Consider the following 17444-nt stretch of genomic DNA (forward strand, 5'->3'; position numbering starts at 1 on the left):
TTTTATTTTAACATTTCACTTTTCAGCTGTGTCCTATTCTTCCTGTGCTACTAGGAAATAAGATGTTTATAAATAAATATTTTCACACTCCAAGTATATGTATATCCTGTATAAGGAGAGGAAGAGAGATTTGATACTCTTTCTAAAAATCCTATATTACAGCAATGTCTATATTCAGAAGTAATGAGATTACATGTCAGAACAGAGAGTAAATATTTAAAGTTTAAGGTTTAGCTGTGAAGGAAGGGTGAAAAATCTGCTCTTCCACTGCTGTTTGGGACTCTGTATGCTCACCAGTATCTTCTTTTGAGGGCTGATTTACTTGGAAAATCACTAACAAAGCCCCTGAAAAACTGCCATAATCTGTCATTACTTTATCACCTGCCTTTCTGTTGGAGACTCTTCCCACAGCAGAGAAATTAGCTTAGGAAAGCAAAGTTTGAACTGTGAATTCCTGTTATTTCAAAACACCTCATGTGACAGGATATTTCCTTATCATTTAGAGCACAGAGCTTTCCCCTGATCCGTCAACCCTTCACAAGAACTGGGGACCTGCTACCTGGTTCACTTCAGAAATATTTTTGTGATAGAAACTAAACAGTGATTCATCTTTCATTGTGGTGGTGGGGAAGAAAATATCCATACGTTTGTGATGAGGCTTTCCCTGCTCCTGGTTTTTCTCTCTCTATGTCAGAGTGCCTTTCAGCTGCTGGGTAAGTGTTTGCTCTGTCTGAGCTGTGAGTATGGATGTTGGTGTGGAAGTGCATCTGTTCTCATGCGTTGAGACCTATTTTGTGTTGCAGGAACCTGATGGTTGTCTGTTATCAACCTCAATTTACACATCTGGAACAAATGTGGTAGACATGTTTGCCCCTCTAGCTGTGGTCTGTGGAATCCTCTGTCAAGTGAAGAAGAGGATTTAAACACACAGCAGCAATGGGCAGGAGCAGAGATGGGTCGGTGGGGAGGGAGGAGGAGGAGAGAGAGATGCATGGAAAGGTTCCTTGAGGGGGAATGGTTAAAGCAATTGTGAACCTGTCTGAGTATATACGGTGTAACAGGCCCCTTCCTATTCACAGGAGCCATTAGTTGCAACTCATGTACATCGCTCTGCTGCCACTGCTTTGCTGCTTCTAAAGCAATACATCAATTGTTTTTTTGGAGTGCTGGAGGCCACTCTCCTGTGCTGATTTTATTATTCCCCCTCCCCATGTCCTGCTGTCTACACAAGCTCCTCCCTCAGCTACTTCTCCTGTTCTCCACTCTTGAGTGTTTCTCCCGTATCGGACAACTTTTCCTTTCCCATACCCCAAGCTTCTCTTTGCTCTCTTGAAGCTCTAGTAGCACTCCCTTACCTTGTCCTCATAGCACTGAGGGACCAAGGAGAAAATGGCTCTGGATTTCTAAGAAATCTGGGCTGTCAGCTTGTAACTTTTAACCCAGGAGGTAGAGTCACAACTTGAAGGCACCTATTTCCTCTGCTCACTGACCTGTTCTTCATTAAAGAAATTCCTTCTTCACACCCTATGCATTGGCTGAATTACATCCTTTATTTTCCTCCTCATCCCATCCCCTCAGTGATAGCGAAGTTGAGTCCATTCTTTTCCAGTCCTGCCTGTGGCAGATTTACGGCTGCAAGCGCCCACTACCTGGCAGAGGTGTGGGGACCAACGAGCCCACCGCCTTAGTTTACCCATGGAAGACGGACTTAGGGGCACGAGCTCCCACTCTCTGGCATGAGGGCAGAGCCCAGCAAGCCCACCATCGTAAGAGTGTTGTGGGACCCCTGGAGGTCCCTTAGCCTCTAAGTTCTGACCCCTTCCTGGGTCCTGATAATGATAGCTTTTGCCCTCTAGGCCAGCTGGCCAGCAGTACCTGCTAATCAATGAGAGTGTAGGGCAGCAAGGGAGGGGGTTTTAGGTGGCCCCGGGCCTGCCCTCTTCACCAGGTCCCTGCCCAGGGCCCTAAGGAAGGAAGGAAGCCTCTGGTATGCAGTGCACACCTAATCATACCTCCAGTGGAGCATAATTTGCACCTGCTCAACTAGACAAAAAAGGGGTCAGCTGGCACAAACATTGCTCATACAAAGGAATAGCGTCCTCACATGCAGCACTGCAACCTTTGCAGCAAACACTGAACTACAGAACAATGGGCAAAGGTGAGGGAGGTTGTGCTGACCTCTTCAGGTCTCTTCCAGTTCTACTGTTCTATAATTCCAAGGAAAATGTGGTTATGTGACAGATGCTGTTTAGCTTCAATCCCTTACCTTTTATAGATAAGATAGGAACCCCAACAAGAATTACTTTGTGGAAAAGAGAGATCCCAATGTAGTTATAAAGAGGAATTTTGATGGAGATGTAGGGAGAAATAAGAACAGACATACTGGGTCAGTCCGAAGGTCCAACTAGCCCCATGTCTTATCTTCTGACAGTCGCCAATGCCAGATGCCCCCAGGGGAGTGAACAGGACAGGTAATCATCAAATGGTCCATTCCCTGTCATTCATTCCAAATATCAGACAAACAGAAGCTAGGAATACCATCCCTGACCATTCTGCCTAATAACCTTTGATAGATCTATCCTCCATGAATTTATATATTTCTTTTTTAACTCTGTTAGAATCTTGGCCTTCACAACATCCTTTGGTACGGAGTTCCACAGGTTGACTCTGCATTGTGTGAAGAAATAATTCCTTTTGTTTATTTTAAAACTACTGCCTATTATTTTCATTTGGTGATCCCTAGTTCTTGTATTATGAGGAGTAAATAGCACTTCCTTACATACTTGCTCTATTCCAGTCATGATTTTATAGACAATCATATTTCCCCTTAGTCATCTCTTTTCCAAGTTGAAAAGTCCCAGTCTTGTTAATTCTTCCTCATATGGAAGCTGCTCCATACCCCTAATCATTTTTGTTGCCCTTTTTCTGAATCTTATTCTGAGATGGGGCAACCATATCTACGTGCAATATTCAAGATGTGAGCATACCATGAATTTATACTGAGGCAATATGGTATTTTCTGTCTTATTATCAGTCCCTTTTTAATTATTTCCAACATTGTTAGCTTTTTTTCTGCTACTTCACATTGAGTGAATGTTTTCAGAGAACTATCCACAAGGACTCCACGATCTATTTTTTGAGTGTTAACAGTTAATTTAAACCAACAATTCGTACATATAGTTGGAATTATGTTTTCCAATGTGCATTACTTTGCATTTATCATTTTTAAATTTAATCTACCATTTTGTTGCCTAGTCACCCAGTTTTGAGAAATTCTTTTGTGCCTCTTCGCAGTTTGCCTGGGACTTAACTATCAAATAATTTTGTATCATCGGCAAATTTTGTCACCCCTTTTCCACATCATTTATGGATATGTTGAAGAGGACAGGTCCTAGAACAGACCCCTGAGGAACACCACTATTTATCTCACTCAATTCTGAGAACTGACCATTTATTCCTACCCTTTGTAACCTGTTACCGATCCATGAGAGGACTTTCCCTCTTATCCCATGACAGCTTACTTTGCTTAAGAGTCTAAGGTGTGGGATTTTGTCAAGGGCTTTCTGAAAATTTAAGTACTCTGTATCCACTGGTTCCCCATTGTCCATATGATTGTTGACTCCCCCCTTCTTCCTACTTAAAGAATTCTAGTAGGTTGGTGAAGTATGATTTCCCTTTACAAACATAATGTTGATTTTTTCCAACAAATTATGTCCATCTATGTGTCTGGAAATAGTGTTCTTTACTATAGTGAAGCCCAATACCAGAGTCAGGCTTATCGGCCTGTCATTGCCAGGATCACCTCTGAATCCCTTTTTAAAGATTGGTATCACATTAGCTATCCTCTGGTCATTTAAAGCTGATTTAAAGGATAAGTTATAAACTACAGGAAATAATTTTTCAATTTCACATTTGAATTATTTCAAAAATCTTGGATAAATGCTATCTGACCCTGGTGACGTATTAGTGTTTAATTTCTCAATTTATTCCAAAAGGTCCTCTTATGACACCTCAGTTTGAGACTGTTCCTCACATTTGTCACCTAAAAAGAATGGCTCTGGTTTGTGAATCTCCTTCACATTGCCAGCCCTTAAGGTTGATGCAAAGAATGCATTTACTTTCTACACAATGGCCTTATTGTCTTTGAGTGTTCTTTTAGTACCTTGATCATCAGTGGCCCCATAGCTTTTTTAGCAGGCTTTCTGCTTCTGATGTACGTTAAAAATTGCTATTCTTTTTTTGACTTTTTTAGCTAGTTGTTCTTTAAATTCCTTTTGACCTTCCTAATTATATTTTTACACTTTGACAGATCTTATGCTCCTTTCTATTTTCCTCAACAGGATTTAACTTTCACTTCTAAATAATGTCTTTTTATCTCACTGCTTCTTTTAGCAGAGTTGTTACTTGGCCATGGTGGCACTTTTTTGGTTCTTTTTATGTTTTTTAATTTGGGGTATACATTTAAGCTGAGCATCTATTATAGTGTCTTCAAATGTTTCTATGCAGCTTGAAGGTACTTGGCTTTTGGTACTGTACCTATTTACTTCTGTTTAACTAACCTCATTTTCTGAAATTAAATGCTACAGTGTTCTGCTGCCATGGTATTTTTCCTGCTACAGGGATATTAAATTTAACTATATTATGGTCACCATTACCAAACGGTCCAACTATATTCACCTCTTAGACCAGATCCTGTGCTCCACCTAGGACTAAGACAAGAATTGCCTCTCCTCTTGTCCTGTTACAGGACCAGCAACTCCAGGAAGCAGTTATTTAAGATATTAGGAAATTTTATCTCTGTATAAGAACAGCAGTTGCACATGCTGTGTGTTTTGTTTGGCAGAAGACAAATCAGAAGACTAAAATAGGCATAAAGGAGCATCAGAAATAGGGAAGTACTGTGTGGGAAGTCTATTGTATGGTGAAATAGGAAGGGAGGCATAGTAAAGGTACAAAGAGACCTGCATAAACCAGAATAGCGGAGAGCCAGCATGGGGATATACTACAAATCAGTCACAGGTGCCACAGGGGCAGTGTTTATTGAAAGGAAAGTGCACAGCTGTATAGGCCACCACCTCATCTGGACTCCTAATGTGTCTTCTATTCGCTTGTTCCGTGCCAATTGTTGTCAATTTCCAGTTTCTGCTTGCTGTATTCTGTTCCCCCTACATACTACATGCTTCATTCTGGGTTGAGCCCTGGGCTGCCTACCTTTGTATTTTCTGTTAGTACAGATGCATGTTAAGCCCTTGTACTAGTTAAAGCAGCCACATCCTGTTTCATTTTATGCACTACTAGCACTGCTTGTCCAGGTGTGGTTGGAAAAGCCTAAGTCCTGGGATGCTTTCCCTGAGTACATCTCTGTCACTGCACAACTGATCTATAGCCATTGAACATTTCAGGTACCTGAACAATTCAGGTTTGGGCTCAGTTTATATCTTTTGGCACATATTACCTCTTCTTTTAAACACTGCAAGTGGCACAAAGCACAGAATGCTAACTTAAGCCACAAAATGTGATTCTGAATATGAGTCAGTGTTTTCAAAAGTATGCAAATCTCTCCAGTTGTCTTTCACCTAGTGCCTTTAAATAAGGATTCAGGAAAAAAGAGGGTTGTTTCAAATTGTAGACTTTGCATATATATCAGTTTCCAATAACACTTCATTAACTGTTAATTCAAAAGCATGATAAAATAATTTATCACTAGTGACAATACTTATACATTTCCTTGTATTGTCTGCAAGTAAAACTAATTGGCAAGAGGCAACAGTTTGTCCCCTGCGCTCATCAGTTTTATGTTGCTTCCTAATGAATTGGAAGCAAAGGACAAGAGAAGGAAACCAAAGAATGGATGAGATAAGTCAGCTTTTCCTCTGAGTCAGCAAGTTATCCATCTCTGGGTTATCCTTCCTCCGGAGAGTATAATCATTTACACATTGGAGTCTCAACAACAACAACAAAAAATTACAACTACATATTGGAGCTCATCTGGCATCCCTCCCAAAGTATTTGCAACTTGTGTAATAAATTTTCTTGGCAATTATTTTATTCAACAATTAGCAATTATCCAGAATGCCTTAATTAAGGTCTCCTTTTTAACTGTATATCTGAAAGCGCATTTTAAGTATTGTACATGCTTTGAATTTCATCGCTAGACATCAATTTGAATTGCTAAACAGGACAATATCATTTTAAAATTCACGTTAAAAGGATCAACACTGACAAGCAAGCTATGGGCCAGATCTATTGTGTAATGGCTTTCATGACTGATTTAGATGTAATGTAAACATGGAGGAGGTGGGAGAAGGAAAAGAAATCTCTACTGTGGTTGTGAAAGAATCCTTGATAAAGCAAACTGAGTGTGAGCCTGTGCATGAGGACCTTTGTTTTCAGTTTTTACTGATTTCTACTGAAAATTTCCCAGATTTTTACAAAAACTGTTATTTTTTTAAACCAATCTTTATCTACATTTTGGAAGGGCTGGAGCCCCTGGACACAGCTCCACATCTGGGCATGGGGCCATCTTGCTTAGTGGCACCAGGAGCCAGCCCCAAAACGGAAGACATGCAGGAGGTGCAGGTGCTATCTCCTCATGTTGTTTCCTCCTCCTCTTCCACATCCAGGCACACTCTGGAAGAATGGCAGCAGCTCCATCAGCAACACATGGCCCAGGTTACCCAGCTGCCATCTCTCCTTCCAGAGCAGCCTAGATGTACAGAGCAAGTCGAGTGCCACTGCTGTAAGGCACATACACATTACTTCAGGGCTACTCAACACACAGCCGTGGGCTGCATGTGGCCCATAGCCCATTTGTACGCGGCCTGTGGTGTGGTTTGGGTTTACGTGGGATTCAATATGGGGCCCACGGGTGGGAGCCAAAACAAAAAAGTAGTCATTGTAATGTTCTTCTGCTGATATGCGTTTTAGTAGTTAAATTCCTGGACTGTCATTGCTCATTTAAAAATGCTGTCATATGGGTGGAAATTGGGTAAATGTTGCATTTTATTAATATCAGGAGAACTGACTTAAATGGGGCCTATGTGTTGTGTAGTCTTGCCTTAATCTTTGTATTCATGCCTGTCAGTGTGAAGAAGCTATTTGCATATATTTACATATACATTTGCATGTATATGCAACCACACTTAAGTTGCAGCCCTTAGCATGTGCTGTGAGTATCATTGTGGTCCCCGGGGCTTCCAAAGTTGAGTAGCCCTGCATTACTGGCTTTACTGCTTGCATGGATGGTTCTCAGCATTCAAAGCAGAGAAGTTCTTGAACTACATTTTGAGCTGAAAAATGAAAAAGTGTATCTGATTACGTTTTACAATATAAGGGGATTATTTTGAATGAAAACAAAACAGCAGGAGAAGCAAGTGATATTTACCTAGAGAATGGTGAAGTTAATTTTTTTCCAGCAATTTCCACCCTTTTTAAAAAAAAGGAATAAATGCCTAGAGAAGATTAAAACAAAACCTGAAAATGCAGGGCCATCTGCCCAAGTCTGGAACAATAGCTCAGGAAGGTGTTAATTACAATAACCTGTGGCAGTAGTTAAAATAGCAACCCTGATAGCTATTTTATTCCTTGTGAAAGCATGTGGGGAAATAAGGGGGTAGAGGGAAATCACAGATCTGTGCATTTTATGGGAGTGATTTATCATTTGGGACCCATGGGCCCTCCTGACAAATCATTTGAGCACATTTAGCAGGTACAACCTATTCTCCCCGCAACTCCCAATAAAGAACAAAGCCTCAGGACCATAGCAAAAATTCTCATGGCATCAGACTTCCCTGCTCAAGGAGAAGCCAGTGCCTTGGAGTGCATGGGTAAATCCAAACCAGGAGCTGCACAATATATAGTTCATGGTGCATGGTTTTTAGTGATGCTTGTGGTCACAGCTTCCCTCCCCCTCCCCCGCCCTGCTTCCAGTCTCACTGCTGATTTAGGCCTTCGGGGTCTGACCCTCTACTTCCTTGCACCTATTGTATTACCATTTATACATATTCAAAATACATTTAAATATTCTCAGATTAGAATTAGTAGTATTTTGCACTCACTTTGAACAGGGTGAGGTTCAGGGTAGTAAAGAATCGTGCCGCCTTTAACTGAACAGTAGATAGAACTTAACCCACAATTAAGTGTCCAAATGACACCTTAAGTGTCCACACCCTTAAGTCTACCTAAAACCATCCCCATGTAATATTATTTTTGTAATTTTTTGTTTTACAGATACCAGAGTATTTTTAATATATAATGAAGACCACAAGCGCTGTGTAGAAGTTCAGAGTTCCAGTTCAGTCACAACAGCCTCTTGCAACCAGGACAATGAGTCTCAAAAATTCAGGTGGGTCTCTGATCACCAGCTGATGAGTGTGGCATTGAAGTTATGCTTAGGAGTGCCATCAAAGAAAGACTGGATTCCAATCACTTTGTATCCGTGTGATAAAGCAAGTGAACTCCAAAAATGGGAATGCCGAAATGAGACCCTTTTTGCCATCCAAGGAGAAGATTTATTTTTCAACTATGGCAACAAACAGGAAAAGAATATTATGCTCTACAAGGGATCAGGAGTATGGAGTAGATGGAAGATCTATGGAACCACAGATGATTTGTGTTCCAGATTCTATGAAGGTAATGTTTTGGAAATTATTTTGGTCATTTTGCAAAAATACCTATTAAAGAATTCTGTTGTCTATTAATTTACTTAGTTTTGTAATTGTTCAATGAGCAAAATTCCCAATGAAATCAACAAGAGTTTGAGAGGGGAAGATTTAATGGGCTCTATTAGCCCTGGTCTATACTAGGTCTTTGTTTCAAAATAACCCCTCTTAGGTCGAAATAATAAGCGAAGCATCCACGCTACCAAGCCTGTTGTTTTGAAATAATGGGCTGCTAATTTGAAATCTGTACTTCTGCTTTCCTCAGAGAATAACTCCTATTTTGAAATAGTGGCAGTGTGGACACTCCAGTGCTATTATTTCAAAATAATTACTCCGCGGAGTAATTCAAACTAATTACTCTTCAATGCTTCCTGAGGCTCTAAGTCGAGGAAGCATGTCCACATTAATGGAGCCTGCCTCAGACTAATTTCAAGGCTTCCCTGTAGTGTGGACATGCTATTTCAAGAGTTACTAAATCAGGTTTAGTTATTTCAAAATAGTTATCTAGTGTAGACATACCCTGAGTGAATTGACCATCCAAAAGAGCATTTCTGGTGAATAATGGCACTAATTACACAACACAAGAATATAACTATACCAATCAAGTATTTAATGATGCTGTTATTTGTACATGTGTAGGAGTGGATATAGAAACACTAAAAATGCACACTCAATCATTGTTATACATGCTTTCCTTCTATGGGAATAAATACAGAAATATACTGTGTTTATCTTGGAGTTTATGTAACATCATCTATTCATCTCCAGGACACTGAAAATTACTGTTTCATTACTTGGGGCAGCTCCCAAGATTATTGTGGAATAAGCAAGAATACTGGATATTTTAATGAATTTAATTGTACATTTTGAATATAAATACAGGCAGTCCCCGGGTTACGTACAAGATAGGGACTGTAGGTTTGTTCTTAAGTTGAATCTGTATGGGTATGTCTACACTACAACGTTAATTCGAACTAACTTAGTTCGAATTAGTGTTTTGCTAATTCGAACTAGCATGTCCACATTAAGTGGACCCTGAACCAGGGTTAAGGATGGCCGGAAGCAGTGCCGGCAGGGAATCAGAGGAGGACTTAGAGCGTGGAGATGTTGTCTCAGGCTAGCCGAGGGCTGCGCTTAAAGGGACCCGACCCCCACCCCGGACAGACAGTTCTCAGGGGTGCCCCGCTTGCAAACCAGTCCTGGCTTGGAGTGCCTGGAGTACCCACACTGGGCACATCACACCACTCGGCCATCAGCCCGGCTGCACTTGCCGCAGGCTGCCATCTGGGGAGAGGGGGCAATTGGGGGGCTGCAGGAGAGCTTCCACCCCCAGAAGCCCGCAGAGCCAGCCCAGTCCTCCCCATCGGGGGCTCGTACCCCATTCCTCCCTCACCTTCTTCCACTTACCCTTCCCTAGCCCCTTTTCTTGATGTACAAAATAAAGGACAATTGTGTTCAAAAATGGAATCTGTCTTTATTGAACAAAACTGGGGGAGACAGCGAAAAGGAGGGGGGAGAGCGGAAGAGAGAGGCTGGGAGAGGGGAGGGCAACTACAATGATCAGGGGTTGGGAACAGGTCCCATATGAAGAGAGGTTAAAGAAACTGGGACTTTTCAGCTTAGAAAAGAGGAGATGGAGGGGGGACAGGATAGAGGTCTCTAAAAGCAGGAGTTGGGTGGAGAGGGTGCATACAGAAAAGTTCTTCATGAGTTCCCATAAAGAAGGACTAGAGGACACCAAAGGAAAGGAATGGGTAGCAGGCTTCAAACTAGTAACAGAAAGTTGTTCCTCGCAAAGCAAAGAGTCAACCTGTGGAACTCCTTGCTGCAGGAGGCTGTGAAGGCTAGAACTGGAACAGAGTTTAAAGGGAAGTGAGATCAAGTCATGGAGGTTGGGTCCATGGAGTGGTATTAGCCAGGGGGTAGGAGTGGTGTCCCTGCCCAAGGTTTGTGGAAGGCTGGAGAGGGATGGCACGAGACAAATGGCTTGGTCACTGTCTTCGGTCCATCCCCTCCAGGGTCCCTAGAGTTGGCCGCTGTCGGCAGACAGGCTACTGGGCTAGATGGACCTTTGGTCTGACCCAGGATGGCCATTGTAAGCTCAGGGCTCAGGATCAGGGGTCTCAGTGGACCCCCTTGATTCTCTTGCACACCTGTTCCTGGGTAGCCAGGCTGGCAGCTCTCCTGCCCTAGCCGGCCACTTTCCTGTGCCTAGTGTGGAGATTGTGGACGAGGTCCACGATGTCCGCACTAGCCCAGGCGGGTGCCCGCCTCTTGCGGTCCCGGGCAAGCTCCCGGGAGCCGCCAGCCTGGTCCCGGGAAGAGTGGGAGGGCTGGGGGACATCGGGTGTGTGGCTCGATCCGTGCCAGGTGCAGGGTCTGCTGGCTGGGTGCTGGCAGGCTTGCACCTGGCACGGGCATCGTAGCCAGCCCGTGTCCCTTTAAGGGGTCCGGGGCCGGGAGGGAGGCAGACGAGTTTCCCTGGTGTTGGCCAGAGTGGCCACCAGGGAAAGCTGGGGAGGGCTAGCCTCCCACTAGTTCGAATTAAGGGTCTACACAGCCCTTAATTCGAACTAGTAAGTTCAAACTAGGCTTAATCCTCATGGAATGAGGCTGCCCCCAGCTGCTCTACCCCAGGGGTTGGCAAGAAAAGCTGCACGCCCCCCAGCAGACCAGGGAGACAGGGGTGGCGGGACCGCCCAAGTCCTCCACGGCTTTGCTCCATCTCCCTGGTCTGCTGACCTGGGAGATGCGGAGCAAGGCCGCAGAGCACGCGGGCAGCAGGACAGTCCAGGCGCGCCGCGGCTGTCCCATTGCTGGCGTGCTCCGAGGTTTTGTTCCCCATCTCCCTGGTCTGCTGGTCAGACCAGGGAGACGGGGAGCAAAGCCACGGAGCACGCCCTCAGCGGGACAGCCCAAGCGCGCCCGGGCTGTCCCGCTGTGGGCGTGCTCCACGGCTTTGCTCCCCGTCTCCCTGCAGACCAGGGAGATGGGGAGCAAAGCCTTGGAGTACGCCAACAGCGGAACAGCCCGGGCGCGCTTGAGCTGTCCCCCTGCGGGCATGCTCCTTGGCTTTGCTCCCCATCTCCCTGGTCTGCAGGGAGACGGGGAGCAAAGCCTTGGAGCATGCCTGCAGTGGGACAGCCCAGGCGCGCCGCGGCTGTCCCACTGCGGGCGTGCTCCTAGGCTTTGCTCCCCATCTCCCTGGTCTGCTGGTCGGGAGACGGGGAGCAAAGCCGCGGAGCACGCCCGCAGGGGGACAGCTCAAGCGCGCCCGGGCTGTTCCGCTGCGGGCGTGCTCCAAGGCTTTGCTCCCCGTCTCCCTGCAGACCAGGGAGACGGGGAGCAGCTTTTCTCACCCCGGAGGACAGGGGTGGCGGACCGCGGCGCATCTGGGCATCCCGCCGCTCCCGTCTTCCGGGGCGAGAAAAGCCCCGTTCGTAACTGCGGATCCAACATAAGTCGGATCCGCGTAACTCGGGGACTGCCTGTATGCTTTTTTTATATAAATGCTTCTATAAAAATTTTGAACACATGAATTATTATGGACCAGACTGATCAGTTTTTGATGGGCACACAGGGAAGGGGCATGTAAGAAGCTGCCCTTTCATGGCTTGATCACAGTAGCAATCCCTAGGCCAGGCAATTGAAGCCCTAGCAAGCAAATTCCTTGAAAGCTGGAAGGAAGGAGCTGAGGTCAACACCCCACCATCCCTGTGCAATTGACTCTTGGTCCTCAAGTGCAAACCAGGATGCTCTGGGAGAGATTACACTTCCTGAGAAACAGTCTCTCCCATACTGCTGTTGTGTCTCTCTCGCAATGCAGGACTGTGTACAAACCAAACACACACCATCCCTATTTATTCATTGAGTTTAGTAAGCCAAATCCTGAAGTCCTTACCAGGCACAACTCCTTTAAAAATTAATGGGAATTGTATCTGAGAATAACAGAATTTGGGCCATTACTGTGTATTGAGTAGACCCTTCCCAATTTATTATTACATGTATCATCCTCAAATCTAATCAATAAGGATATGTCTACACTACCCCGCTAGTTCGAACTAGTGGGGTAATGTAGGCATACCGCACTAGTTCGAACTAGCGGGGTAGTGTAGACATACCCTAACTGAATTGGTCCATAGAAAAAATGTAATTTGTGTTACCGTACTGTAATTATTACTGTTTAATTGGATATAATGCCTGAGCCCTACTGACTATATGTATACTTAATAATGTACTTTTAAATTTTAAGATAGGACTGCTTGGTTAATTCTGTTCAGTGACAATTTTTAGTTTTTTATTGACACCGAGAACTTGTTGAACTGAAATTTGTCATAGAAAAGGGTATGGGAAGTTTGCTTGCACAGATTACCTTCTATGGCATGATATTCTGTCTACTTGTTATATCCATAAACTTGGGCAGATGTGGGTTCCATATTTCATAATTGTTTTCATCCTATCTCCTTAGATATGTTTACACTGCGAGGAAACGCAAATGGAGCACCCTGTGTATTCCCGTTCAAGTTTAACAGCAAATGGTATGCGGAGTGTACAGATGCTGGTAGATCAGATGGCTGGCTGTGGTGTGGAACAACTGCAGACTTTGATGAAGACCGTATGTATGGATTTTGCCCACTGAAGTGTAAGTTTTAAAGTCTTTCTAATGTAGTGTATTATTTAGCAAATTAATGGTGTGGTTATGACATTTGTACTGTACATTTTCCACTTTCAACAGCCTTGATGTTCTTTGTAGGGAAGCTTATTATGATGTGCTCATCATGGTCCAGGACCCAAGTGACCTGGCGTGGGTGGAGGCCTGCCAAGCCGTTTACTCGGTGGCCTCCTCCGCCCGTGTCAGCTGGGTCAAGAGCTCTGGCCTGGTAGTCAGGGCTGGGAGACAGGTGAGCTCCTTCCCATCAGTGCTTCTGGTCATCAGGTGGAGCATTGGTCTGCTGCTCTATCTTGGCATTTTTCTCTCTGCTATGCATCCCCTTCTGCTGGCGAACTGGCAAGGCTTAGAGTCCAGAGTAGCTGAATGGTTGTGGAGATGGACGGGACTTCTCTGGTGCCTCTCCCTGCGTGGGAGGGTACTGGTGCTTAACCAACTGGTCCTGTCCATGCTCTGGCACCGTCTCAACACCCTGGTCTTGACCCTGGGTTTCCTGGCTCAGATGCAGCAGCTGACGCTACGGTTCTTCTGGCCAGGACGGCATTGGGTCTTTGCAGGAGTTCTCTATCTCCCACTGGAGGATAGAGGGCAGGGCCACACGTGTTTGCACACACAGGTCCATGTCCTCCACCTTCAGATCCTGCAAAGGCTCCTATTTGATGCAGGTAGTCCAGTGTGGAGCATGATGGCGCACGCTTTCCTTTGCTGCTTCCGAGGGCTCTGATATTTGAGAGGTCTTCTGAGAGACCTCTCTGAGCTGCCAGCCTTCTCCCAGGACCTCCTCTGGACCTGGAAGCTGCTTTCAGCGACCAGGTCCTTGGGAGCCACCATGGGGGCAGACCTCTTCGCAGAGCCCCTGCTACACAATCCCCATCTACGTGTGCAGGCAGCAGAGTCCACCTTAATGCACCAAAGGTTGGTCCTGGCAGAAGTCACCAGGATCGGAGACCTCCTGGACTGCGACTGGGGAGACTGGGTGGATCCTCCGGCGCTTGCCCAGTAAATAGGGCTCTCCACCCTACTTACTCCCTGGTGTGTACTTCTGGAGATGAAGGACACTTTGCCACCCACTGCTCAGGTTTCTCTCGAAAGGGTCCTGAGAGAGGGTGCACCCTGCCACCCCTCACCCCTGGCCCTGCTGATGTCTCCATCAGCCCCCAACCCTGTGTGCCTTCCCAACCACCTCCACCTCAGCACCCGAGCTGTCTGCATGCGTTGCAGCCGGTCCCCTTCTGAACTGCGCCAAACAGTCATCTGTAGACGCTCATGCTTCACACGCTCCACTTCCCCACCATCATGTCCTCCCCAGATATCAAGTAGCGGGACCTCCTCCCTCCAGTAGGGTGAGGTGGAACCCCCAGGGGGGGCAGTCTCTATTCCACCTTGGTTCCATGGCCCAGGTACATCAGTTGGAGAATCCTTCATGGTGCTGTGAGCATGGGCATGTACTTGGCATGGTTCACCCTTGTTCCCAACACTTGCACCTTCTGTGGCGTGAGGGAGACCCTGGCACATGTCTACCTTGAGTGTACCAGGTTACAGCGCCTCTTTTGGCTCCCCCAGAACCTCTTGTTGAGGTTCTGGCTGCACTTTTCCCCTCACCTACTAATTTAAGCACACCCCATCCATAGCCCCACTAAGTCGTGGAACCTCCTGGTCAGCCTCCTCCTGGCTATCGCCAAACTGGTAATTTATAAAACCAGGAAGCAGAGGTTGGCAGAGGGAGGGGCCTGTGACTGTTGGGCCTATTTCCATTCCTGCATCCGCTCACACATCTGGGCAGAGTTCCACTGAGTGGCGTCCACTGGCTCTTTTGAGGGGCAGTGGGTGCTGTCCAGAGTTCTCTGCTTGGTATCCCCATCCAGTTTCCTTGTTTTAGTTCTTTGACCCTCACACCCATCCCTATTTTCTCTCTATTCATTCCAAGTAATTAGTTGGTTTTCTGGGCTCTATGGACCCTCCCTGTAGGCTGGGGGGAAGTCCTTTAGATGTGGGGCATTAGCCCGTCCACCTCCCTGGGCTGCAAAAGGACCAGGCTTCTGCAGCTCCCTGCTCTCAGGCTGCCACAGTGTCAAACTTTTGAAAAGAAAAAGTAGTAATGTAAGCTCTGTTTCAAATATCTTCATGGTACCTAAAACTAATACTTTCTGTGCTATTTTAAACAGAACATATTATACTAAAGAGATTAGTCCTTACACCATCTTGGACTGTTTCCAGTAAAATGCATATCCCAATATATATTATTGTTTCTAGTGGGTAAGGCTAATTTGAAATAATTGATTTTATGTATCTATAGGCTGTCAGCTCCAATACAGGAAAAAGTGGAACTGGCTACTGACCTTTTGACACTTAGCATATACTCTCCTTTGTCTTGAGTATTGTTTATTGTAATGGTTTCCTGTGATTCACACACTAAAGTTGTCTGAACTCTCCTGAGAATAGAGAGAGGAAAAGACCCCTTTCTCTCAAATATTTCACAGTTTCCAACCTGAGAATCTCTGACTTATGCTGCAGGAATTTCAGCTCTTTGGACACTTTCTTTTTTTCTGTGATCAGCAGAAAACATACAGGTTTCAACTTTTTGAGACAGAAGTTTCAGCACAGTAGTGCAAGGTAGTATTTTATTACTCAAAAGCAGATTCCGTGTGAGAAAATTAAAAGTTAAGTGGTGTAACCCATTAGGTTCTACTCTGTCCTGCCATCCAGAGGCTTTGGCTTGACTTGGAAAAGTGGTAGAGTTGAGGTTGGCCTTAGCTTACCCTACAAAATAAGCCCACCCTAAACTCAATCTTTTCCCTCATGTTGATGCAGGCTAACTTCTTTAGCATGATTTTAGCTGGTCATGTTCACACCTAGATAGGGGCTTTACATTGCCTGAGGAGTTGGATGAGAGTGGCCTATTACATGTAATGAGCAGTTCAGTCAGATATACTGTCATGGCTTAGCTATAGAATATATAAAAATTCACCTGTGGGCCTCAGAGCACTTTAGATCTGGTCCTGTACTACAACAGTGGCATTTATATGCTTAGTCGCCACAATTTATTCTACATTTCATTTGCATCATTCATAGTAATAAACAACAACATATCTTATTTTTCTACTACAGTTAAAGATATTGACACTCTGTGGAATACAGACCCATTGACAGGAGTCCACTACCAGATAAACTCCCAATCAGTTCTAATGTGGCACCAGGCAAGGAAAAGCTGTCAGCAACAGAATGCAGAATTATTAAGTATCACAGAGTTGCATGAGCAAACATACTTGGCAGGTAGAGTAATTAAATTATTACTACTGCAAATGCAGCAGGTGTTTTTTATTCTGTATATTGTAACTATAATGCTTGTATAGCTCACTCTATCTTGAAATGATTTTATGCATATTTGTTCATCCTCATAATACTGAGATAAATAAGATATTTTGAGCATGTCACAATAAAGGGCAAATTTTCTTGTGCTATAAAGTGTGTCTTCCTTATTTTAAGCATAGAAAAATATTATTTTTTTAGTAACCATATCCAATAATATGTATAGCATATTTTCCCTCAAGCTTTAGTTTTTTCAAGTTAAAAATCCAGTCAAGCACAGAAATCATGGCATAGGACCTACAGGGCTTCATGATATATTAAGTTATAGACTTGCATAACCCCTTCAGATTTCATCACTCTACTGGTATATTCAACCACTGGGTTTTTTTATGGCTTGCCTTCACTTACCCTGAAATTGATGCTCCAGAGATCGATCTCCCATGGTTCAATTTAGCGGGTCTAGTAAGGACCCACTAAATTGACCGCTGATGGCACCCCTATCAACCCTGGTACTTCACTGGGTCATGAGGAGTAAGGGAAGTTGATGAAAGAGTTTCTCCCTTGATCTCCCACAGTGGGGACACTGCAGAAATTCGACCTAAAGTACGTCAACTCCAGCAATGCTATTCTTGTAGCTGGAGTTGCGTATCTTGGGTCAACTTTCTCCCGTAGTGTAAACCTGGCCTTAGACTAGAGAATATAAAGGAGCCTTGCATCATACCATGTAGCACATATTTAATTTGCATATTTAAATTTAACAGCATCAAAGGCATTTTGTTCTAGATATTCTGTCATTGAGATCCTAT

At 44.6% G+C, this 17444-nt stretch overlaps 1 protein-coding gene across 1 annotated transcript in view; it reads left to right on the forward strand.

The window, feature by feature from the left end:
• Positions 1–492: 492 nt before the first annotated feature.
• The window catches only part of LOC102444982 (macrophage mannose receptor 1-like), a 112391-nt gene continuing 95439 nt past the window's right edge, over positions 493–17444 (forward strand). The window contains exons 1-4 of the mRNA XM_006119498.5: positions 493–713; positions 8230–8631; positions 13129–13302; positions 16438–16602. Coding sequence (XP_006119560.3) covers positions 653–713; positions 8230–8631; positions 13129–13302; positions 16438–16602 — 802 coding nt within the window. The 5' untranslated portion in view covers positions 493–652. The remainder of the gene's footprint in view (positions 714–8229; positions 8632–13128; positions 13303–16437; positions 16603–17444) is intronic.

The sequence above is a fragment of the Pelodiscus sinensis genome, chromosome 2, assembly GCF_052426305.1.
Source record: "Pelodiscus sinensis isolate ZL-2025 chromosome 2, ASM5242630v1, whole genome shotgun sequence".
Classification (NCBI taxonomy): Eukaryota; Metazoa; Chordata; order Testudines; family Trionychidae; genus Pelodiscus; species Pelodiscus sinensis.